The 24,847-nt window shown below is 39.0% G+C and overlaps 1 protein-coding gene across 6 annotated transcripts in view; it reads left to right on the top strand.

Moving 5' to 3' along the window:
- LOC123520173 (E3 ubiquitin-protein ligase RNF168-like) overlaps positions 1-24,847 on the top strand; it is a 32,797-nt gene continuing 7,950 nt past the window's right edge. The window contains exons 1-10 of one of the 6 annotated variants that reach the window (XM_045282183.1): positions 1-136; positions 3,143-3,375; positions 3,845-3,969; positions 4,646-4,794; positions 5,384-5,470; positions 9,379-9,465; positions 9,613-9,715; positions 9,887-9,943; positions 19,851-19,940; positions 24,234-24,598. In XM_045282183.1, coding sequence (XP_045138118.1) covers positions 3,161-3,375; positions 3,845-3,969; positions 4,646-4,794; positions 5,384-5,470; positions 9,379-9,465; positions 9,613-9,715; positions 9,887-9,943; positions 19,851-19,940; positions 24,234-24,598 — 1,278 coding nt within the window. In that variant the 5' untranslated portion in view covers positions 1-136; positions 3,143-3,160. Of the gene's footprint in view, positions 137-232; positions 561-3,142; positions 3,376-3,844; positions 3,970-4,600; positions 4,795-5,383; positions 5,471-9,378; positions 9,466-9,612; positions 9,716-9,886; positions 9,944-19,850; positions 19,941-24,233; positions 24,599-24,847 lie in introns of those variants that run through there. The other 5 variants (XM_045282181.1, XM_045282182.1, XM_045282184.1 and 2 more) reach the window with 5 other exon arrangements.

The raw sequence follows: 24,847 nt of genomic DNA, 5'->3' as shown, positions 1-24,847 counted from the left end.
TTGGCCGTAGTCAAAACACGAACAAACAGGAGCACAGCTCCCGCTTTAGAGACAGACAGACGGCAGACTGTCAGTTTTCTTGCCATCTCGGCAAAGTAAGGCAAATTCAGACGTCAACTCTCACCGAATTTTTGAGGTAGGGAGGCGAAAACTGTATTGATTAGTGGGAGGAAAATAACGTGGAGAGGAAGAAGGCGAGGGTGGGTAGAGTATCGCTCAGAGGCGGTGAGGCGACTGGCTAGTGGTATCCAGTAGCTATAGTCATATTTCAGTGTGCTTGTCCTGCTGATGAAGGTCAATGTTCATTTTTCCCTAGACCTAGAGTAATTTAGTCTTCATTTGATCTGCTATGACTTGATTGATTTCAGTCTCCCGTTCAGTAACATGTTGGAAAAGTTGTCCTTCCAAATCTCCGCCTGTTATGTTTTGTGGCACTAACACCATCACTGATGATCCTTCATAAGAGGTCCGTCCCTTGTCCTCATCCGAATCTTTCTCCAGTCCCACAGACAAGTTTGGAAGCCTTTAGGGAATAATTATATTTAGAGGTGCAATGAAAGGTAAGTGAAATATGGGCTTTCGAAATGTACTTTACTGCTGAAGGGCATGGAGGTGTGGCAGCAAACCTCAACCCTGCCATTGCTTCAGTATTTCCCTGTTTACTTGAGGCTATAACAATAGTACCTTGATAGTGAGGTGATACACTATCTGCATCATAATCACTGGTGTTTGTATCATGGTGCTGCTTCTCACTTTTTGCCTCTTCTTCCACCAACAACAATATTTACAGCATGTAGTTCTTTTTATTCATGTGCAAGGCGACTAATTTCTCATTTGGAAATAAATAAGAAGTAACACAAGCTCACTGGCATGTCATTTCTCAGCAAGTGTAATAACATTTAAGGAAGCCGTTGATAGTATAGGATTTGAAGTAGATCAAGGTAGAGAAAATTTAGTAGTGTTCACTATCTCAAAACTCACTTCATCCATCTATCAACTCAACACAATCTTCCTGACATCTATCCCATTTTCTTCAGTGACACTCAACTGTCCCCCTCTTCTAGTCGTACATTGAACATAATCCAAGCTGCAAACTTCACAGTTTTCTGAGACATCTCTGCCAGTTTTTCTCACCCCACCAACTGCTAACTCTGTATAAGGGCCTTATCCACCCATGTATGGAGTACTCTGTGCATGTTGGGGCAGAGGGATGTTCCACTGACACAGTTTTATTAGATAGAGTGGAATCAAAAGCTTTTCATTTTATCAGCTCCTCTCCTCTGACTGATTGTCTTGCTATTTTCTACTGCTAATTTCATGCTAACTGCTCTTTTGATCTTGCTAACTGCATGCCTCCTCTTATCCTGTGGCCTCGCACAAGGTTTTCTTCTTTCTCTCATTCCTACTGTGTTGAACTACCTAATGCATTAACCAGTATTCTTAGCCATTCATATTTTTCTTTGGTAAACTGTGGAACTCTGTACCTGCTTCTGTATTTCTAATTTCCTATGACTTGACTTCATTTAAGAGGGAGGCTTCAAGGCATTTATTTGTTTATTTTATTTATACAGGGTGGGGCGCGGATACTTCCTGATTTGAGAATGAAATAAAAACCTGTTCACACTTCACAATTCTTTATTCTTCTTTTATGCCTTTCACACAACATGGGAGATTTACTTTTACACTGTTTTAAAGACAATATCTTTTAAATGTCCAACTCCATTGTCAATACACTGATTCAGACGATTTCATAAGCTTTGGTCTACTCTCTCCAGCATGTTGAGCGGTATATTGGCTATTTCAGTTTGGATGGCGTTCTGTAGGTCTTCCAGGGTCTGTGGACGGTTGTTATAAACCAATCCCCACAGGAAATAATCACAGGGGGCTAAATCAGGTGAGCGCGTAGGCCAGTTTGTCTCCTCTCAGGGAAATCAGTCGGTAAGGAAAAACTTCTTTTAGGAATCCCATTGAAATGCGTGCAGTGTGGGCACACACTGATTTAGCCCCCTGTGATTATTTCCTGTGGGGATATCTCAAATCCCTGGGTTATAACGACCGTCCACAGACCCTGGAAGACCTACAGAACGCCATCCAAACTGAAATAGCCAATATACCGCTCAACATGCTGGAGAGAGTTGACCAAAGCTTCCGAAATCGTCTGAATCAGTGTATTGACAATAGAGTTGGATATTTAAAAGATATTGTCTTTAAAACAGTGTAAAAGTAAATCTCCCATGTTGTGTGAAAGGCATAAAAGAAGAATAAAGAATTGTGAAGTGTGAACAGGTTTTTATTTCATTCTCAAATCGGGAAGTATCCGCGCCCCACCCTGTATATTTATTTTTTTTACTCTCGGACCTGCAAGGGAACTAATAAGTACATGGGCCTTTTTTTTATGTTGCCCTTGGCCAGCTTTCCTCTTTTACACACACACACACACACACACACACACACACACACACACACACACACACACACACACACACACACACACACACACACACAGTAGCTCAGTGGTTAGAGCGCTGGCTTCATAAGCCAGAGGACCGGGGTTCGATTCCCCGGCCGGGTGGAGATATTTGGGTGTGTCTCCTTTCATGTGTAGCCCCTGTTCACCTAGCAGTGAGTAGGTACGGGATGTAAATCGAGGAGTTGTGACCTTGTTGTCCCGGTGTGTGGTGTGTGCCTGGTCTCAGGCCTATCCGAAGATCGGAAATAATGAGCTCTGAGCTCGTTCCGTAGGGTAACGTCTGGCTGTCTCGTCAGAGACTGCAGCAGATCAAACAGTGAAACACACACACACACACATATATATATATATATATATATATATATATATATATATATATATATATATATATATATATATATATATATATATATATATATATATATATATATATATATATATATATATATATATATATATATATATATAATATAAGGATGTGGACAATACCTGGTTGTAGATAAATACATCATACACAGAGCTTGAGATGTGAAGGCCTGATTGCTTTTGCAGCTACTCTTATTTTATGTATCTAATAGTTTTATTTTCAATCAAGTTATTTTCTAGTGTTTTAGAATTATAATGATTATTGTGCTAAATTCTTGCTTGAGATTACCTCTTCCCTATTCCCAGGTTAAGATGAAAAGCTAGATGGTGTCGTACCAGGCCAAGACAGCAGCACAGTACCCCATGGCAGGGACTGAGGTAAAGGAGGTGATCCCTACTCTGGAGGATGTTACCTGTCCCATCTGCCTTTCACTACTGCTGGAGCCTGTCACACTCCCATGCCACCACTCCCTATGCCTCTCTTGCTTTCAAGAACATGTGAATGTTACATCCCTCTTCTGTCCACTGTGTCGCACCAGGTAAGTGTCTTTATTAGTACTTTAAGTGATATCTGCCCTGAAGGAGGCTAGGAATACAGGATTTATTAGGTCAAGCCAGATTCTTACTTACACAGTGTATCTCTCTCTCTCTCTCTCTCTCTCTCTCTCTCTCTCTCTCTCTCTCTCTCTCTCTCTCTCTCTCTCTCTCTCTCTCTCTCTCTCTCTCTCTCCAGAATAATACAATGTCCCACACTATTGTTCTAGTGTTTATTACATCTCTATCATACAGAAGCTCTAAATTACTCTTTTGAGTTGTGAACAATAAACAATAACATTTATATGCACTTGCAAGGAATAAAAGAACAGATTATGGTGTACATTATGTCTGAGCAGTACTGAGATGATTGCAAAATAAGAAATAGCACAGTTATGAACAAAACATATGTTATACTAGCATAGGAAAGGTAGAACACAGCAGGTGTGATTTTGACCACCTGTTGCCTGACAGAATAAGTGTTTGGGTGAGGAAGAATACCAAGACTAACACACTGGTGAATGCCAAGCTATGGACTGCCATCCAGAAACATTTCTCAGCTCAGCTTGAGGCTCGACAAGCTGGCAAGGACATCTTAGGTGAGGCAGCTGGTTCTGTGATTTGAAGGTCTGGGTGTGGCCTGATATATAGTGTAAACAGTGTCAGCCTCACTGCCAAGAGATCTTGGGTACATGTCTTTGACTGGGTGGAAACAATTTAGCTTTATCTTCTTCAATACTGCAATTCCATTTTAGTTAAGCAGATAAGTTCAGGAGCTAATCTTTTATCTGACAACCTCACATGCTCTATAAGCTAGCTAGTTTTGCAAAGTGTTGTATATGGCTCAACTATCTCCTTTGTGTTGCATGGGATTCATATTAACTGATGTAAGGAATAGCAGTGACAGGAGGCTAGTTTGCTTGCATATGAAAAATGTTTATAATAATTTTGTACTTCTAAGCCTCTCAAAGAGTGTGAGACTCATGCTATTAATGCTCAACATTTTTATATTTGTATTAAATTTTTTCTTAAATTACTGAAACATTTTGCTGGTAGAACTCTTGTTACATCTCCAGAAATGGTGATTAGAAAATATGTATGTGGGTTCTTAGGTTTTTGTGATACACTCTCCTATACATTTCTTTAGCATGGGCAGCTGGCAAACTTTCGTAATTGTAGAAAACAGTCATTACTTATCAAGAACCTTTCTATTTCATTGTTACATGGAAGGATCTTGGCAGAGAACCTATGAACATCTTGATTCACCCACTTCAGGTTCTACCCAAGAGGTGCAACAGAAAGTCTGTGAGCCTGGTGAAATTCGGCAGGAGTATGAGAACTTTCTGGCACAGGAGAGTCAGGAGGCCATTCAGAGGAAGAACAAGGAGGAGGTTGCATCCATAAGATTGATTCAGCAGCTTCAGGTAGGGAGAAGAAAGTTAATGATGTGTTGTGGCTGTAACTTGTTATAATCAGAAGCTTTATGAATAGATCAGAATTTTTTATGTAACCAAGTACTGTTTTGACATGACTAGTGTGTCTGTGTATCTGCTGAAATGCTATGTGGATGCTGTTGGCTCTTGTCATGATGTGAATACTTGGTGATACTGGAATGAGGCTTTGTGTGTTGGTAGATGAAGTGTGGATGATGTGATGGGACAGGGCAATGAGGAGATGTGGCTCCACATATAACTATGATCTGCACTGTTTTGAGTGATGATATAAAACAGTGTTATGTTGTGTGCATATTGTAGCATATAGGACAAGAAGACAGTGTGGCTTGAGTATATGCAATTATTTCTTTGGCTGATAGTATAATTTTGATCTTGCAGTGTGTGTTGTGGAATTGGCAGGCTGTGTGTGTGAGTGTGCAAATGGTGTGTTGTTTGAGTGTTTGAATTAAAGATGGTGTGTACAGTGTAAGTGACTTGATGTTTGAGTGCATTGTAATCTGTGTGTGATTGATGCAAGGTGATGTGTTGGATCTCACCCTAGAATAACTTTACCCACCAGGAGGAGGAAAGAATACGGCAACAGGAACTTCAGCAGCAACAGCAGAGTGTGGCTCAAGAAGATTTCTTATTGGCACTCAAACTGGAGGTGGGTGTGCTTTGTGGCAAAGAGGCAGACAAATAGACAGACAAACAGAGGCAGAGTAGTTACATTTATTCATATCCTGCCTGCCCCCTTTCTTCTTCTTCTTCTTCTTCTTCTTCTTCTTCTTCTTCTTCTTCTTCTTCTTCTTCTTCTTCTTCTTCTTCTTCTTCTTCTTCTTTTCTTCTTTTCTTCTTCTTCTGTAGCCATTCAGAGGAAGATAGTCATGAGTTTGTGTCGCACTATCAAAGAATCATTAGTAATGTCTATTTTTTCTACTAGAGCACCGACCAGGGCTAACAAAACAGCAATGAAAAAAGGTTTTACTGAGGTACTATTATCAAAAGAGATGTCAGCAGAATCATCAATAAGTTATGTATATGTGTCTTGAAACCTCTCTCTTGAAAGAATTTGAGTTATAGGATGGTTGAAATACAGAACCAGGCAGAAAGATGCAAGAAAAATAAAATTTATAGATTGTTGAAATACAACCCTTCACCTGCTCAATAAGTTATGTATATGTGTCTTGAAACCTCTTGAAAGAATTTGAGTTATAGGATGGTTGAAATACAGAATCAGGCAGAAAGATGCAAGAATAATAAAATTTATAGATTATTGAAATACAACCATTCACCTGCTCTTTCTGAGATGGACTACTGTTGACCTCTTGATAACATGGACTAATAAGGAAAAAAGGTTGGTCTGACAAACGTGAATGTCTGACTTATACAAATTTCCCCCACCTCAAAAAAAAAAAAAAAAAAAAAAAAAGACTTTAGGGAGGGATGTAAGATTTATTTATTTTGAGATTACTATTGTCTCTCTGAAATCTTAAGACCCTAGATTACCAGATGGTATATTATATTTTTTGACAATTAAATACCCATCCCACTAGGAAGCCATTTTGGATGTCTCATGCCGTTGTTTCATAACACGACTCAAACTTTACACAGTATGTGGCCAGGAGTCAAGAGGGGAGGTGCATCATTTAGCTCTCTATGTCCTTACAGCCATAAATTGATGAGAATTAGAATCAGAAACTTCAAGAAGAGAAGACAACAAGAAACAAAGTAACAAATGTATCATTGGAAGACAGCTGGACCATGAATCCTTAACGTATCATTGGGAGACAGCTGGACCATGAATCCTTAACGTATCATTGGGAGACAGCTGGACCATGAATCCTTGCCTCCCTTCTCCCCTCCTTCACATGTGTTATCTCCCCTCCAAGACCCCTCACCCCGTGCCTCATTGCCATGCTTCTCCATCTCTCTATATCACAAGAATGCTATTATCTTTTCAAACTCTGTTTTTTCTCACTACTTTAATCATCACAACTATACATCACGTAACTCACAATAACACTATTACAAAAGATTATGTTGAGACAGAGTTATAAAGCTGGATCAAATGAGTAATAAATACTTCATTGCATCATTATCTCACTTCAACACACTAATAACAACTCAGAGAGTGTCCATTTCAGTCACAGAACAGCAGATTGCCATGATACTGCTGATGGTGCCTTCCCAATCCTTATGTAGGAGTGAATAAGATAATACTTTCTAGAGAAGTGGGGATCTGATACGTTATCATCATATCATCCTCCAGGATGTCAATATTGTATACACAGTCATGTGTGAAAATTTCATGCCAATCAGATGAATACAAATAGCAAAACAAGGATGAATTTATGATAAATCTTTAGAAGTGAATATCTCAGTGTTTTTTTTTTTTTTTTTTTTTTACATTTAAAAAACTTTCACAAAATTAGTTTAAATTCTGATTGACTTTAGTTTAGTATCATTTTAAACTACAGCTAAAATGCAATTTTTAGTTAGAATTGGATTTTTTTATAATATCAATACAAAACAAAATACAGGAAAGAAAAAATAGAAAAAGGGAGTGGGCAGGCAGTTTAAGTCTGACGTTTAAGTCCCTGGGTCAATCAGAGTCTGACTTATCGGGATCCGAGTTATCGAGGTCCAACAGTGTTTATATCTGGTCAAAAATATGATGCCTTTTAAATCCTGAATGAATCCTGATCAGTAGTGAAGTTAATGAAATGATTTGATCAAATCCTAATTTAGGGAATTTAGTCCTTGAGTGAAAATGCTAAATCAGTCAATCAATCATGGGGTCATACACTGGGGGGCACATCGCCTTGCCTACCCTATGGAACCACTCCAGGCAGTCACACCTCATGAGTCTCCATGCAGGCTTCCTTCGCATGCCAAGTAACTCCCAGCAGGAGACATCAACTTACCACAGCTATGAGTTCTGTGGATGTCCCCTTGGCCTCCTCCATGCTAAAGTTATATCAGTATTATCTTAAGATCTCACTTGTTCACTGGTTACCGAGCCTCTCATTGATAGTGATGACTCTCTCTGTCCTCTTGATAGTGATGACTCTCTGCCCTCTTGATAGTGATGACTCTCTGCCCTCTTGATAGTGATGACTCTCCCTGTCCTCTTGATAGTGATGGCTCTTTCTGCCGTCTTCATCCTGGGCAGCAACAGAGTGAGTATGTAGGCCTCTTTAGTCTGTTTTGTTGGTTGTAACACTGTTGCTGCAAGTGTCTCAAAGTAGCAACTACACACTCCTACTTTTGGGAACACAGTTGCAGGTAAGGCTGTGTTTACCAATGCTTGACGTATTGTTATAAAGCTACAGTCCTGTACGTATTTGTTTGTAAATATCTTTTATTATTTTTGGCTTTTGATTTTTTCTCTTTCTCTTTTACCTTGTATTATTTTTTGCTCAATTAATTTTATTTCTGTATATGTATTATCATTTTTATTATCTTTTTGAGGCCTCTGTTTTTTTGTGTATTTTGTTAATTTGAAGAAAAAGGCTGTTTGTCATTGCTTCCTCCGCCTCCAAAGAGCAGAGGCAAGGGAGGGATAAATTTTGCCTGTTAGTGTTTTGTACCTGACATGGGAAATTTCATTTCATTGAATATGTAATTTTATTTCCTTTTTTTATTTGCTTTTTTTCTACTCATGCAAAATCAGATGTACAACACATACACTGTATGAAAAAGATGGATAGACAAGACCTGGTATCACTAAGGGAGAATAGAGATAGATGAACAAGAAAACATTCCAAGAACATCATGAAAAGTCAGTGTCTGAGTAACATTAGTTTTCCACATAGGATGGTGGACATCTGGAATGGATTGAAAGAAGAGATTGTAGCAGTAGAAAGTGTACACAAATTTAAGGAAAAGTTGAATAAAAATAGGTATGGAGACAGGTCACTATGAGCCCTGCTCAAACTCTGTAATATACAACTACAGTGGTACCTTGAGATACGAGTTTAATTCGTGCCGTGATGGAGCTTGTATCTCAAAAAAAATTTTCCCATTGAAATCCATTGAAATACCATTAATTAATTCCAGCATCCCCAAAAAGAGCACCCCTATTTTTTTGTGTTTTCAGGTAAGAAAAAGTTATTTATAAATAATAATTATTGCAAGAAAACATAATGAAACATAACAAAAGATAATATAAATAGATAAACTACTCTTATAAAGTTTGTTTATCTCGGAGGATGCATTCCAGTGGACCTTAGCCTACCGCATCCTCAACCCTCACTTGGGACTGTTGATCAGCTGGAGTGTACAAATATAGCCACCCACAGAAGACTGGCTGCTCTAATAATCACAGAAGAGTTTGTTGACGATCCTGTAAACATTATTCATTGAATAAATGAAGTTTTAAGTAGGAGAGAGACCAAATTGTACCTGGTATCTCAGGCAGCTCGTATCTCAAGCTACCACTGTAGGTAGATAAATACACACACACACACACACACACACACACACACACACACACACACACACACACACACACACACACACACACAGGCTTGCATGGATACCTAGATGCACACTCCCTTTCCCACGGCACAGGCGGCAGACAAGGACCTGGCTCACTCTCGGCAGAAGGAACTGCAGGATCTCTGTGCACGAGATGAGGACTTTGCACGCCAGATGGAAGTACGTGCTAGTTGTATTTATGTTTGTCTGTGTTTGCCTAAATCTCTCTGTTAATTGTATACAACCCCATCATTATTTCATAGTTCATTGTCTATCTTCACTTTTTGCTCCAATTAGCTCTTCCTGAGTTCCACCTTCCATTCACAGGTGGTTGAGGGCAGGTCACCAAGGTTGCCATCTCAGAACAAGGCTGGCAGTGGGTCTAGAGCAGTATCAGCTTCACCAAAGGGACCCATGGACATGTTCCTAAGTAGGTGTTGCTTTCTTCACAGCACAGAGCCAAGCAGTAGCTTCATTATTCATGTTGTATTGATGCCTCTTGTTTAGAAGCACTAGGAAATGCATTTAAAGGGATAACTATGAGAGAGAGTGGCTGGGAATTTGAGGAGTTTAGTAATCAATGTTGCCTCATTCTGCACAGGCCAGAGGGGAGTGACAAAGGGCCATCAGTCTCCAGCCTCTGTCCTCAGCTCCTCTGGTGAGTGGCTATTGTCTGCACTCTCCTGGTGTCACATCTGGATTGAATAGTGAGATTAATAAGTTATTTTTATCATTTGATTTGATAGAAGATGTACTGGAAAGTACATCTGTGAAATGAAATATGGATGTGTTTTCTATTTAATGATAAGTGAAAAAATTGTTTGATAATGGCAAGACAAACAGTGAAAGTGAACCACTTAACTTGTAAGTTAAACAAAAGGAAAAAGATAAATTAAACACACACACTCACACACACACACACACACACACACACACACACACACACACACACACACACACACACACACACACACACACACACACACACACACACACACACACACACACACACACACACACACACACACACACACACACACACACACACACACACACACACGTCCAAAGCTGGAATATGTAGCTGTGGTGTGGTCTCCGAGCTGGGTGACCAGTAGGCGACCGAGGTGAATTACACACACACACACACACACGTCCAAAGCTGGAATCTGTAGCTGTGGTGTGGTCTCTGAGGTCTAAAAAAGATATAAAAAGATTAGAACGGATACAGAAGATTGCTACATAGATGGTGCTGGAGTTAAAGGACCTAACTTATGAAGAATGGCTGAAGGAAATGGGACTACAAACCTTACCTTACAAGATAGAAGAGAAAGAGACCTAATAACAATGTACAATATAGTCAATAACATTGAAAAGATGGACAAGGAAGCCCTGGTCAGGGGTGTGGAGTCGAAGTCGAGGAGTCAAGGAGTCGGCTACTTTTGGCCAGAATTGGAGTCAGAGTCGGAGTCGGTAAAAATATGAGCGACTCCGACTCCTTTACGTGATAAATTTTCGAATAAAGATTCCACTTCATGGAGATTGGAGATTCCTGCAAATTGGGAGAAATTGACTTTGTGGAGGATGTGTCCAATCAAGCATTACATATAAAGATAATTTTTATTAATTTATGATAATTATATAATCGTCAAGTACACTTTTATTATGGATTGATTCGAAAATATGTAAGTATTGATTCTCTTTACTTTTGTCTTTTTTGGGTGTGGCAACTAGCAGGCATTTTGCTTAATCTTTTCCCTTGGCCACCATCCCTGATGTTAAAAAAAATTGACTATATCGTTGTACTGTAAAAAAAAGAAAAAGAAAAACGGAGTCGGAGTCGCAACCTTCAAATTTCCTGGAGTCGGAGTCGGAGTTGCAACATTTGAATTTACTGGAGTTGGAGTCGGACTTTTGAAAATCCGACTCCACACCCCTGGCCCTGGTGCTGGTGACAGAAAAGATAGAAGGACAAGAGGTCATGTTAAGAATATCAGGATGAGGCAGTGTGTGAAGGATATTGGCAAATACAGTTTTCTACACAGAATGGTGGAGAAATGGAATGCATTGAGTGATGAAGTTGTTACAGCATGTAATGTGCATAACTTTAAGGAAAAATTAGATAAATGGAAACATGGAGACAGGACACTATGAGCCCCACTCAAACCCTGTACAATTTAACTAGGTAAACACACACATACACACACGTGTGTTGTGGTCTCAGTCCTACCCGAAGATCGGTCTTTGAGCTCTGAGCTCGCTCCATAATGAGGAAGACTGGCTGGGTGACCAGCAGGCAACCGTGGTGGTGAATTACACACACACACACACACACACACACACACACATATATATAAAAATATACAAAGAAGGTGAGAAAAAATTTGTACCAATAAGACAACATAGAGAAGTTGGAAAGCAGGACTGGTTTAACGATAGATGTGAAAAGGCTAGAACAAGAAAAGAGGATGCATGGAAGAGGTGGAGAAGGAAAAGACGGATTAAGCAGTGGGAAAGTTACAAAAGAGCAAGAAATGAATATGTGTTGATTAGAAGAGAAGAAAGAAAGAAACAAGAAAAGGATATAATTGATAAATGTAAAGACCAACCAAGGCTTTTTACAGACATGTGAACAACAACATCAAAAATAGAAAAGTATTGAAAGTTTAGAAGTAAATGGAGTATGCAGTGAAGATCCCAGGAAATGGCAGAGGCTATGAATGGATGCTTTCGGAAGGTATTCACAAAGGAGACTGCTTTTGACAAACCACTGGTAATGGAACAGAAAGGGATTATGAAGGAGTTTCAAGTAACTGTGGAGGAGATCAAGAATATGATGGGGAGTTTAGAAGTGAGAAAAGCTGTGGGACCTGATGGGGTATCAGGATGGATTTTAAGAGAATGCAGGAGCAACTGGCAGAAAAAGTTTGTGAAGTAATTGATGCCTCATTAAGGGAAGGTGTAGTGCCCCAAGACTGGAAAAGAGCTAACATTGTCCCAATCTATAAATCAGGTAACAAGAGACCCATTGAACTATAGACCAGTGTCACTTACAAGTGTGGTAGCTAAGATGTGTGAGAGGGTGGTGAAGAATAGATGGACAGACTTCTTGGAGAAAAATGACATACTTTGTGAGTGTCAATTTGGTTTTAGAAAAGGGCGTTCATGCACGACAAACCTGATATGTTACTATTCGAGGGTGATAGATGTAATACAGGAAAGAGATGGTTGGGCTGATGGAATATATCTGGATTTAAAAAAGGCCTTTGATAAGGTACCACACCGGAGACTGATCTGGAAACTTGAAATGGTAGGAGGAGTGCATGGCAGTTTACTAAAATGGATGGAAGACTTTTGGTAGGAAGAGAAATGAGAACAATAATTAAGGACAGACCATCAGAATGGGGCTTGGTGGAGAGTGGAGTTCCACAGGGATCAGTGTTGGCACCAGTAATGTTCGCGGTCTACATAAATGACATGGTGGATGGGGTGTCCAGTTATGTGAGCCTATTTGCAGGCGATGCAAAATTGTTAAGAAAAGTGAGATGTGACAAAGATTGCGAACTACTCCAGGAAGACTTGGACAGAATATGGAAATGGAGCTGTACATGGCAAATGGAGTTCAACACGACAAAATGCAAGAAAATAGAGTTTGGCAAGAGTGAAAGAAGAATCAGGAGTATGTACAAGATAGGAAATGAAGACATAAAACCAGTCATGAAGAAAAAGACCTTGGGGTGACAATTACCAATGACCTATCGCCAGAGAGACATATAAACAAAATAATTGGAGAAGTATTGAACTTATTGAGGAACATAAGAGTGGCGTTCGTATATTTAGATGAAGAAATGATGAAGAAAATAATTACTGCAATGATAAGACCGAGGCTTGAATATGCAACAATACAGTGGGCTCGAACTTAAAGAAACACATAAGGAAACTAGAGAAAGTACAGAGGGCTGCAACAAAATGGTGCCTGACTTAAGAGATTTGACTTATGAAGACAGACTGAAAAGAATGCAACTTCCGACCCTGGAAAACAGAAGAGAAAGGGAGACCTGATAGCAATATACAGAGTGATGATTGGCATGGAAAAATGGATAGGGAAGATCTGTGTATGTGGACACACACACACACACACACACACACACACACACACACACACACACACACACACACACACACACACACACACACACACACACACACACACACACACACACACACACGGGACATCGTCGATGGCGGAGGTGGTCGCTGAGCTCCAGAGCAATCATCTATAATTCTACAGTTACCTAAGAGTAACCAAGGTGGGAAAGGAGCTGGTAATGTTTGTCCCGTCTCCATATAGTCATGTTAACTGTTGATTAGCAAAATAATGTCCAGTGAAGGTAAATATAAACTGTAGCCTGCGTTTGAGCCATCAGCTGGTTTGTTTACGTCTGCGCAACATGGCGGCCGTGAACTCGAAAGAGGAATCAGACTTCACAGGGTTTCAAGGAATAATGGAGAAGAGCTTATGTGAAGAAAATTCTGGAGTTAGAAGGTAAAATTGAAAACTGTTTGAAAAGTATGAGGGCCTGGAAACGAGTTATGACAATGTAAAGAGAGACTGTGCCGATATGAAGAAGGAAAATGCAGCACTGAAAGAGGAAGTTAAGCTAATTAAAGTGAATTGCGAAAATGTGGAGAATCTCTAGGAAAAGTGATGGAGAAGCAGGCTGAATGGAAAAAGTCAGGAAGTGGAAAGAAAGGAGGTAAATTACAAAGTTGCAAGTCTGGAAAAGGAAATCAAAGAGTCAGGGGAGAAAACTTTGGGCCTTGCTGAAATTATAGATCAACAGATCATAGAAGAGAAGATAGCTGAGAAAGTGGTGAAGGTTATTAAGTCAAATGAGACATTGGTGAGGGAAACTGTAGACAAAAAGAGATGTGTGGTGATATTTGGTGTGGAGGAGGATAAGACACCGAGTAAAATGGAGAGAGAGAAAACATAAAAAGGTGATAAATAATATCATTAATGTGGTGCAGGAGGAGGAAAAGACCTAGTACAAGAAATAGAGGACTTCCATAGAATTGGAAAGTTCACAAGAGAAGGTATGAGGCCAATAAGAATCAAACTTAAGTCACAAAAGGATGTAGATGAATTGGTGGAGAAGTCATGGAGGCTAGCCCAGCAGGAAACAACAAGGAAGATTTGGTTGAGAAGAGATCTCGGTGAAAAGGAAAGAGAAATGTTAAATGAGTTGAGAAAGGAGGCTTTGAAAAAAATGAAGAGAGGACAGAAGAGAGAAGAAAGAGTTTTTCTGGAGAATCTTGGATATGAGACTGAGGAAGTGGTTCATAACCCAGAAAAGTACAGCAAGAAAGGACTAAAGAAACTTACATATGAGCGAAATGTAATGTATTCCAACATAAATGGAGTGATATCGGGGATTTTAGAACTCAACGATTACTTGAGGGACAAGAACCCAGATATTGTGGGTCTTACTGAAACAAAACTGAGAGAGGGAGAAGACCTGATGATGGTTGGAGAAGGGAAATATAATGTTTGGAAAAGAAATAGAGTAGGTAAGATGGGAGGAGGAGTGATGTTGCTGGTTAAAAAAGATATAAAGGTGGATCAAGTGAAAGAAGGTATGGGAAAGGCAGAAGTGCTAAAGATCAGAGCAGAAACTAATGAAGGAAAAAGAGGCACTACATAGTGGTGTACGTACCACCTAAGACAAATGCATGGTCAGTACAGGAATATGAAGAAATGATAAGTGATACAGGAACATGTCTGGAAGAAATGTTGGGTGGCTGTGAACGAACTATAATGATGGGAGATTTTAATTGTAAAGAGGTGTGTTGGGAGGACTGGTCAATGGAAGGATCAGAGACAACATGGGGAAATACACTATTGACACTGGCAATGGAAAATGTGTTAACTCAGTGGGTCAAAGAAGATACTAGGTTTGGAGGAGAGGGAGCATCGTCAAGACTGGACTTGGTCTTTAGTACAGAGCCAATGGTCATTGAGGAGATGAGGGTGGAGTGCCCTTTAGCAAAGAGTGATCATGCAGTTTTGGAGTTCAAGGTGATAGATGAAGAGAAATCTAGAAGAAATGAAGAATATAAAGTGGGAAGATGGAATTATGCCAAGACAGATTTTGGAAACCTAAAGAAATTCTTTCAAGAGACAAATTGGATGAAATTCAAGAGTGCTAAGGAGCAAATGAAAAGTGGAAGGAATTTATAAAATATACAAAGAAGGTGAGAAAAATTTGTACCAATAAGACAACATAGAGAAGTTGGAAAGCAGGACTGGTTTAACGATAGATGTGAAAAGGCTAGAACAAGAAAAGAGGATGCATGGAAGAGGTGGAGAAGGAAAAGACGGATTAAGCAGTGGGAAAGTTACAAAAGAGCAAGAAATGAATATGTGTTGATTAGAAGAGAAGAAAGAAAGAAACAAGAAAAGGATATAATTGATAAATGTAAAGACCAACCAAGGCTTTTTACAGACATGTGAACAACAACATCAAAAATAGAGAAAGTATTGAAAGTTTAGAAGTAAATGGAGTATGCAGTGAAGATCCCAGGAAATGGCAGAGGCTATGAATGGATGCTTTCGGAAGGTATTCACAAAGGAGACTGCTTTTGACAAACCACTGGTAATGGAACAGAAAGGGATTATGAAGGAGTTTCAAGTAACTGTGGAGGAGATCAAGAACATGATGGGGAGTTTAGAAGTGAGAAAAGCTGTGGGACCTGATGGGGTATCAGGATGGATTTTAAGAGAATGCAGGGAGCAATTGGCAGAAAAAGTTTGTGAAGTAATTGATGCCTCATTAAGGGAAGGTGTAGTGCCCCAAGACTGGAAAAGAGCTAACATTGTCCCAATCTATAAATCAGGTAACAAGAGAGACCCATTGAACTATAGACCAGTGTCACTTACAAGTGTGGTAGCTAAGATGTGTGAGAGGGTGGTGAAGAATAGATGGACAGACTTCTTGGAGAAAATGACATACTTTGTGAGTGTCAATTTGGTTTTAGAAAGGGCGTTCATGCACGACAAACCTGATATGTTACTATTCGAGGGTGATAGATGTAATACAGGAAAGAGATGGTTGGGCTGATGGAATATATCTGGATTTAAAAAAGGCCTTTGATAAGGTACCACACCAGAGACTGATCTGGAAACTTGAAATGGTAGGAGGAGTGCATGGCAGTTTACTAAAATGGATGGAAGACTTTTGGTAGGAAGAGAAATGAGAACAATAATTAAGGACAGACCATCAGAATGGGGATTGGTGGAGAGTGGAGTTCCACAGGGATCAGTGTTGGCACCAGTAATGTTCGCAGTCTACATAAATGACATGGTGGATGGGGTGTCCAGTTATGTGAGCCTATTTGCAGACGATGCAAAATTGTTAAGAAAAGTGAGATGTGACAAAGATTGCGAACTACTCCAGGAAGACTTGGACAGAATATGGAAATGGAGCTGTACATGGCAAATGGAGTTCAACACGACAAAATGCAAGAAAATAGAGTTTGGCAAGAGTGAAAGAAGAATCAGGAGTATGTACAAGATAGGAAATGAAGACATAAAACCAGTCATGAAGAAAAGACCTTGGGGTGACAATTACCAATGACCTATCGCCAGAGAGACATATAAACAAAATAATTGGAGAAGTATTGAACTTATTGAGGAACATAAGAGTGGCGTCAGATATCTAGATGAAGAAATGATGAAGAAAATAATTACTGCAATGATAAGACCGAGGCTTGAATATGCAACAATACAGTGGGCTCCGAACTTAAAGAAACACATAAGGAAACTAGAGAAAGTACAGAGGGCTGCAACAAAATGGTGCCTGACTTAAGAGATTTGACTTATGAAGACAGACTGAAAAGAATGCAACTTCCAACCCTGGAAAACAGAAGAGAAAGGGGAGACCTGATAGCAATATACAGAGTGATGATTGGCATGGAAAAATGGATAGGGAAGATCTGTGTATGTGGAATGGAAGAATGTCGAGAGGGCATGGGAAAAACTAAAATGGCCACTTATAGGAGAGATGTGAAAAATATAGCTTCCTCATAGAAGGGTGGAAGCATGGAATAGTTTAGACGTGGAAGTGGTCAACGCAAGGAATATTCATGATTTTAAGAAAAGCTGGACATTAATAGATATGGAGACGGGACAACACGAGCATAGCTCTTTTCCGTATGTTACAATTAGGTAAATACAATTAGGTAAATACACACACACACACACACACACACAAAGTGGAGGGAGAGGCAAGAAATTAAGAGTGACATATACAAATATAGATGGGTTGTTGTCCAGTGTGTTGGAGGTTAAAAACTATTTGAAGGTGAAACAACTGGATCTAATTTGCATAGTAGAAACAAAGTTAAAGGGGAAGGTCCATGCTAGCTTCACAGAAGTGGGATATAAAAGTTGGAGAAGAAACAGAAAGGGAAAAGGGAGAGGAGGAGTGCTAATAATGGTTCGTTGTGATATATGTGTGGAGGAAGTGCACTATGGAGTAATGTCCCATTACTTCCATGGCAGAAGTAATGGGAGTAATAATCAAGACCAAAGAAATGAAAAAAAAAAAAGTGAATCATAGTCACGCATGTGCCACCAAAGACCAATACATGGAGAACAGAAGAACATAAGGAAATGCAAAGGGAGGTGATTAAGTTTTTGGCTAATATGATAAAAAAAAGATGGAAAAATACTACTAGTAGGAAACTTCAACTGCAAAAGAGAAAACAGGAGAGAGATGGAAGTATGGGTAATGCTGGATCGTGGAGCAAGATGTTACAATTAACTATGGTGAATACAATGGATCAGTGGATGAAAGAATCAACACAGTACAGAAGTGAAGAAAATAGTTAAAGAAGGGAAGACATACCAAACAGCAGAGGAAATGAGTGAAATGATAAATGAGAGCTTCAAGACTGTGTTCACTGAAGAAGTGGATTTTACTGAACCAAATAGGATATTGTATTGTACAGGCTTGCAGGAAATCATAGTGCACAAACAATAAATTGGACAGCTAGAAAATTTTTGTGTCAGAAAAGCAATGGGACCAGACGGTGTGTCGGGCTGGGCACTATAGGAATGTAAAGATCAATTATTGGAACCAATTTGGAAAATGGTTACCATCTCATTAAAGGAAGGGAGAGTACCACTGGAATGGAAGAGAGCCAACATAATCCCAAATATTCAAAGAAGGAAAGTCAGCTAAGCCATTAAATTACAGACTGGTGTCCCTTACAAGTGTTGTGGAAAAGATATGTGAAATTGTTATCAAAGAATAATGGGTTAAATATCTGAGAGAGAGAGAGAGAGAGAGAGAGAAAAATATATATATATATATATATATATATATATATATATATATATATATATATATATATATATATATATGAAACAATTTGGATTTAGGACAGGAAGATCATGTGTGTCAAATTTACTAAGTTTTAACTCAGGAGTTATAAAAGGACTAGAGAGCAGAGATGGGTGAGTGGACACAGTGTACCTGGACATAAAAAAGGTAAAGTCCCACATAGCAGACTACTTTGGAAGTTGTAGAACATAGGAGGACTGAGAAGAAAAGTATTAGATTGGATAAGGGATTACTTGAAGGACAGAGAGATGAGAACTGTGATCATAGATACATACTCATCCTGGAGTAAAGTGACAAGTGGAGTGCCACAGGAGTCAGTGTTAGCCCCCATTATGTTCCAGGTATATGTAGACAACATACAGTATGGAGTAAACAGTTATATTAATTTGTTTGTTGATGATACAAAATTGTTGAGTAATTAAGACCTGAGAAGACTGCTTGCTGCTGCAGGAAGATATAGACAAAATATATGAGTGGAGTAAGAAGGGGAAATTAGAATTCAATGCCAAGAAATGCCATGTAATGGAATTAAGAAAGAGTAAGAGAAGATCAGTAGGGAACTATTTGATGGGAGAGGAACAAATAATGAAGACTAAAGAGGAAAAAGATCTGGGAGTGGTTATACAAGAAACTCTGAGCCCTGAAAAGCACATTAAAATATTTGGAACAACATATAAAATGTTGACTAATATATGGGTGGCATTTCAGTACGTGGACAAGGATATGATGAAAAAAAATATGAGTATGATACATCCAAAGTTGGAGTATCCAGCAGAGGTGTAGTCGCCGAGCTTGAAAAAGGATATAAGAAGATTAAAAAGGATTCAGAGGATAGCAACAAAGATGGTGCAATAACTGAAGGACCTAACATATGAAGAAAGGCTAAGGAAATGGGACTGCCAACCTTCATTGTATAAATTAATTAATGGCACTGAAAAGATATACAAGCAAGACCTGGTGCTGGTGACAGAAGCTGGAAGGACACACACACACACACACACACACACACACACACACACACACACACACACACACACACACACACACACACACATTCAGCTCTCCTTTGAGTAGGTCTTTTCCTTGGTCATGCCTGTCTTACGTAAAGGAAGGCAAAACAAGAAAAATAGCTAAGCATATCTTGTTCCCTCATCTCCACAGACCCCAACACCATGGCCTCACAGGAAGCTTCATCACCTGATTCAAGGGAGCCAGACATTAAGCGCCTCTCCAGCTGTAGCTCAGAATCAGGTGAGCACAGTAATGGCAACAGTTTGCCTCCATACAGCTTGGCCTCAGACCTCAAGAGATTAATCATGTAACTTGCCTTCAGTACTGTACAGGATTTTTTTTTGTGTCTTTTTTATTTAATGTTCTTTTTTTCCTATCACAGTTGTGTCATGTGTCATCTTTCTGAGTGTAAGCAAATTTTTGTTTGTTGTAATTAGTTTGGAAATTTTTCAATGACTCCACTAATTCATTTGTTCTAATTAGATTTTTATATCTTATTATAGGGATCTTCAACTTTCATCTAAAATTCTCTCTCTCTCTCTCTCTCTCTCTCTCTCTCTCTCTCTCTCTCTCTCTCTCTCTCTCTCTCTCTCTCTCTCTCTCTCTCTCTCTCTCTCTCTCTCTTCTGTTTTCTTGTTAAATCTAGAACATATAAATAATAATAATAATAATATACGGTTTATTAATTTGGCTGTGCAACAAAAAATTTACACTGAAAATGTACAGGGGGGGACATTAAAACAATGAAATGCTTAACCTAACAATGGATCTAACTTAGCCAAGAATTTACTTATTTATTTATTTATTTATGGCTCGCACCATAGTGGGCACCGCGCTAAGGTGGTACTGGTCAGTGCGCGGTGCTCTTAAGGACGCCACGCGATTCTGGTGTCGGGTGGCGTGGGCAGGGGGAGGCACGTCTGGGGGTAGCAGGTGGTGGAGACGTGGATGATGCAGCAGCCCTTCCCCAAATTTTTCCAAGGCTTCCTGGTGTCTTATGGCCAGCCTCGGCAGACTCAGGCAGGTCAGGGCGTCCTTGTAGAACCTGTAGGCAGGCCCAAGGATGACCCTGAACGCCCTCTTCTAAACTCTCTCCAGCTGTTGTCGTTGTGTGAGGTTCAGGGAGGAGGACCACGCTGGGACGGCGTACATGAGCTTAGGGAGTATAAAGGTGAGGTACACTCCCTTCAGCTCATCTACCGGTGCACCCAGGGACCTGAGTCAGCGCAGCATATAGATCTTGTATGAGGCTGACCTGATGATGGTGTAAACATGCTGCTTTCATGATAACTGATCGTCCACCAAGACACCTAGAAGCTTGGTGCTGCGGACCACCTGGAGGGAGTGAGAAACTGTGTCCATGTTTAACATTAAATGCTATATTATAATACAAATCTTTTAGCACATAGTGGACACACTCAGAATTTTTCAAACCTCTTTTACTCCCACATGGTTGTTCTTGTCATAAACAAACCCACTAGAGTTTCAGAAAAGTCAGCCACAATAATAGATCATATATGGACCAATGACGTGCATGATTATATTTCCAGGGGTATTTTGTACACAACCATCAGTGATCAATTCCAGTTCTTAGCTCATTTTCTGTGCCAATGCCTAATTCACAGTCTCCAAAGATCAAAATTTCAATAAGAATATTCTACCAACAATATTGATAATTTTGCAATAGAATTGATAGAGTTTGATTGGAAAGAAATTGCAAATACTGGAGTAGATGACCATTTCAATACGTATATGGATAGATTTACGTACCTTTACAACAAGCATTTCCCTATAAAAGAACACACAATTAAGGAAAAACACACCAACAAACCACATATAAATGAAGGTATAAGGTCCATTAATTAAGGAACAACAGAATCCAAAAATTATATGCCAAGTGGCCAATTACCTACGAAACTAGATTTAAAAGATACAGAAATACCCTAGCTTCCTAAATAACATCAGCAAAAGAAAATTACTATAAATCTAAATTCAAAGATAATGCTGGAAACAGTAACAAAACATGGGAAACACTCAATAATATAATGGGCAAAAATTGTCATTAGCTTCCAACATCCGTGAATTTTTCAGATAAAAACTTGTTGACAAATCATGAAATAGCAGAATCCTTTAATCATTATTTTTGTAACATTGCTAATGATTGAGCTCAAAACGTTGAACACTCACCACTGTCTTTCATGAGCCTCTTGCTTAACCCAACTCCTTTTCTTTCTTTATTCAGTCAACATGTGCATATGAAGTAGAAACTGTAATAAAAAGCCTTAAGCTAACTTCCACAGGGTGTGATAATATAGATATAAAAGTAATAAAAAAATGCAGTAGTATAATATCACCATATCTTGCTTACATAATCAACAAATTTTTTGAGGAAGGAGTGTTTTCTAAAAAGCTTCAGGTAGCTCGTGTCACTCCCATACACAAAAGAGGCGATAAAATTCTTCATCTCGATTACAGATCCATATCAGTATTACTATGTATTAGTAAAATATTCAAAAAAATTATGGATTCAAGACTTGTGGAATATTTATATAACCATTCATTACTGTCACAACATCAGTGTGGTTTCAGAGCCAATTATAACACAGAGTTAGCAGTCCACCAGCTTTCCCAACACATCTACAATACCATCAACGATAAACAATATCCAGTAACCATATTTTTTGACCTAATGAAAGCATTTGATACCATTTCACTCCATATTACTGAAGAAACTTGAAGTCTACGGAATTCGAGGACAAACCAACAACTGGTTTAAAAGTTATTTAAGTCATAGACAGCAATATACAGTTTACAACAATTCAGCATCTTCCTATATAATAAATACTGTATTGGTGTACCACAAGGCTCAATTCTCAGTCCTTTATTGCTCCTTTTATATAATATTAATGACGATTATCTGGAAAAAATGTAAATGAATTTGAATATATATAATAAACCAAGAATTGAGCCATGTGACAAACTGGATCAAATGCAACAAATTAACTCTCAATATCACGAAAACAAAGTACATGATATCCCACACACTAATGACTCAAATACCACAGATTAACATAAGAATTAATAGTCTATCTCTGACTCAAGTAAATGAAATAAGATTCCTTGGTATTCAACTGGTTAATTTCTTAAGGTGGAAATCACATGTAGAATCCATAAAAACAAACCTAAGTAAAGTAACTGGTGTATTATACAGGATCAGAGACTATTTGGATGAAGACAGTCTTAAACAAATATACAATTCCTTAGCATATCCTCATATCTTATATTATTGTGCTCTATGGGGGTGAGCTTATAATACATATATCGATAGTCTCTATTGAACAAAGAAAGCTATTATGCATCACTTCTCACCGCCAACGCTACGGCCACACACTCACTCTTCACAAGCTACAAGTTGTTGAAACTGCCAGACATCACACACCTACAAACATGCTTATTTGTGCACACAGCCCTACACTCCTCTCCTGTAAATGTTAGCTATATTGTAAAAGACTGAGCTGGCACTAGACATACCAACTTACAGACCCGACTATGTAGAACAAGTCACGCCCAGCAGAGTGTTGTATACCGAGGAGCCAAACACTGGAACCAGCTCCCTTAACATATCAAGGAAATTACATCCTGCATTAAATTCAAAAGCAAACTAAAATAATTTATTTTAGGAAAGTATAAATGAATTGTTACTGTAATACATGACGTAATACTATGTCAGTGCGTATTACAACTGTTTTATATTGACATTAGTATTACTGTAACCACTATTACTATTATTGTTATTATTATTATTATTATTATTATTATTATTATTATTATTATTATTATTATTATTATTATTATTACCAGTATTACTGCATGCTGTAATTTTTTTTCTCTATTCCCACTATTAGTGATTTAATATTATTTTTTTGTTGTAATCATTATTACATTATTATCATAATCATTATTATTATTATTATCTTTATTATTATTAATCATGATTTTTTATTTTATTATTATCATTAATATCATTATTACAGTTATCATTATTTATTACTTCTGTTAGTATTGTCACTTTTCACATTCGTATTTGTCCGAGTTTTGTACATAATCTAGAGGTAGGAGGGCCTCAACATGCATTTGTGCCTCCTTAGGTTAATTATCAGGTCCATAATAGAGCCATGGCTCATTGGACCTTGACTATAGAACACCAATACGTTTTCAATACGTTATGTATGTAACGTATTGAAAAGTCAATAAAATTTCTCTCTCTCTCTCTCTCTCTCTCTCTCTCTCTCTCTCTCTCTCTCTCTCTCTCTCTCTCTCTCTCTCTCTCTCTCTCTCTCTCTCTCTCTCTCTCTCTCTCTCTCTCTCTCTCTCTCTCTCTCTCTCTCTCTCTCTCTCTCTCTCTCTCTCTCTCTCTCTCTCTCTCTCTCTCTTTTTACCATGTAAGTGATGCTTAAGGGCCAAGGTTGTGCTGTCTTCAAACTCCAGCACAATGAATCCTTCACTCTGGCACTGTCTCCCTTTCCTTTTTAGAGAGTGAAGAGTCTCCCTCGAATCGCCACCTGCCATCTGCACCAGGCAAAGAGAACCTCAAGCGATGGTGGCGTGGCAGTCCAGTTCGACAAGGGGAAGGATCGAAGGGCAGACGGCTGGGATGCAGCTCTGCTCAAAGGGAACTCCAGTTAAGTCCTGACATAGACAGTTACTGTATTAGCACCACCACAACCAGGCAGCAAGACTGTGGCACTTCTGGGACCCAAAAGGAAGAAAAAGGCACTGAGGGAGAGGAGGCAGAAGTTATAACGAAGGAGGAAGAGACCAGGACTAATGATGGTGATGGCAATCCTGAAGACTCGCCAGCACATGCCTCCTTCCTGCTGAAGTGGGAAAATGATAAGGTGAGGACTTTGTGATATTTCTCATCATATGTAGGGAGTGTTTTGGTGTGTGTTTGTGTGTGTATGTGTATGTATGTATGTATGTATGTACAGTGGCCACAAAAAAACAATGTATGCATTTCAGCGCAATAAAAAAGTATGTGAATATCTGTATAGTGTTTATTTGCGTTCCCGCCACCAGCAGAGCGGGTGGAGCTAGTGATGATGTTGGTCGGCTAGAGCCCTCTTCTATTCATTGTTGCTTACCAC

This window comes from Portunus trituberculatus, chromosome 46, assembly GCF_017591435.1.
Source record: "Portunus trituberculatus isolate SZX2019 chromosome 46, ASM1759143v1, whole genome shotgun sequence".
NCBI classification, from domain to species: domain Eukaryota; kingdom Metazoa; phylum Arthropoda; class Malacostraca; order Decapoda; family Portunidae; genus Portunus; species Portunus trituberculatus.
This window is presented reverse-complemented; position numbering and strand designations above follow the sequence as displayed.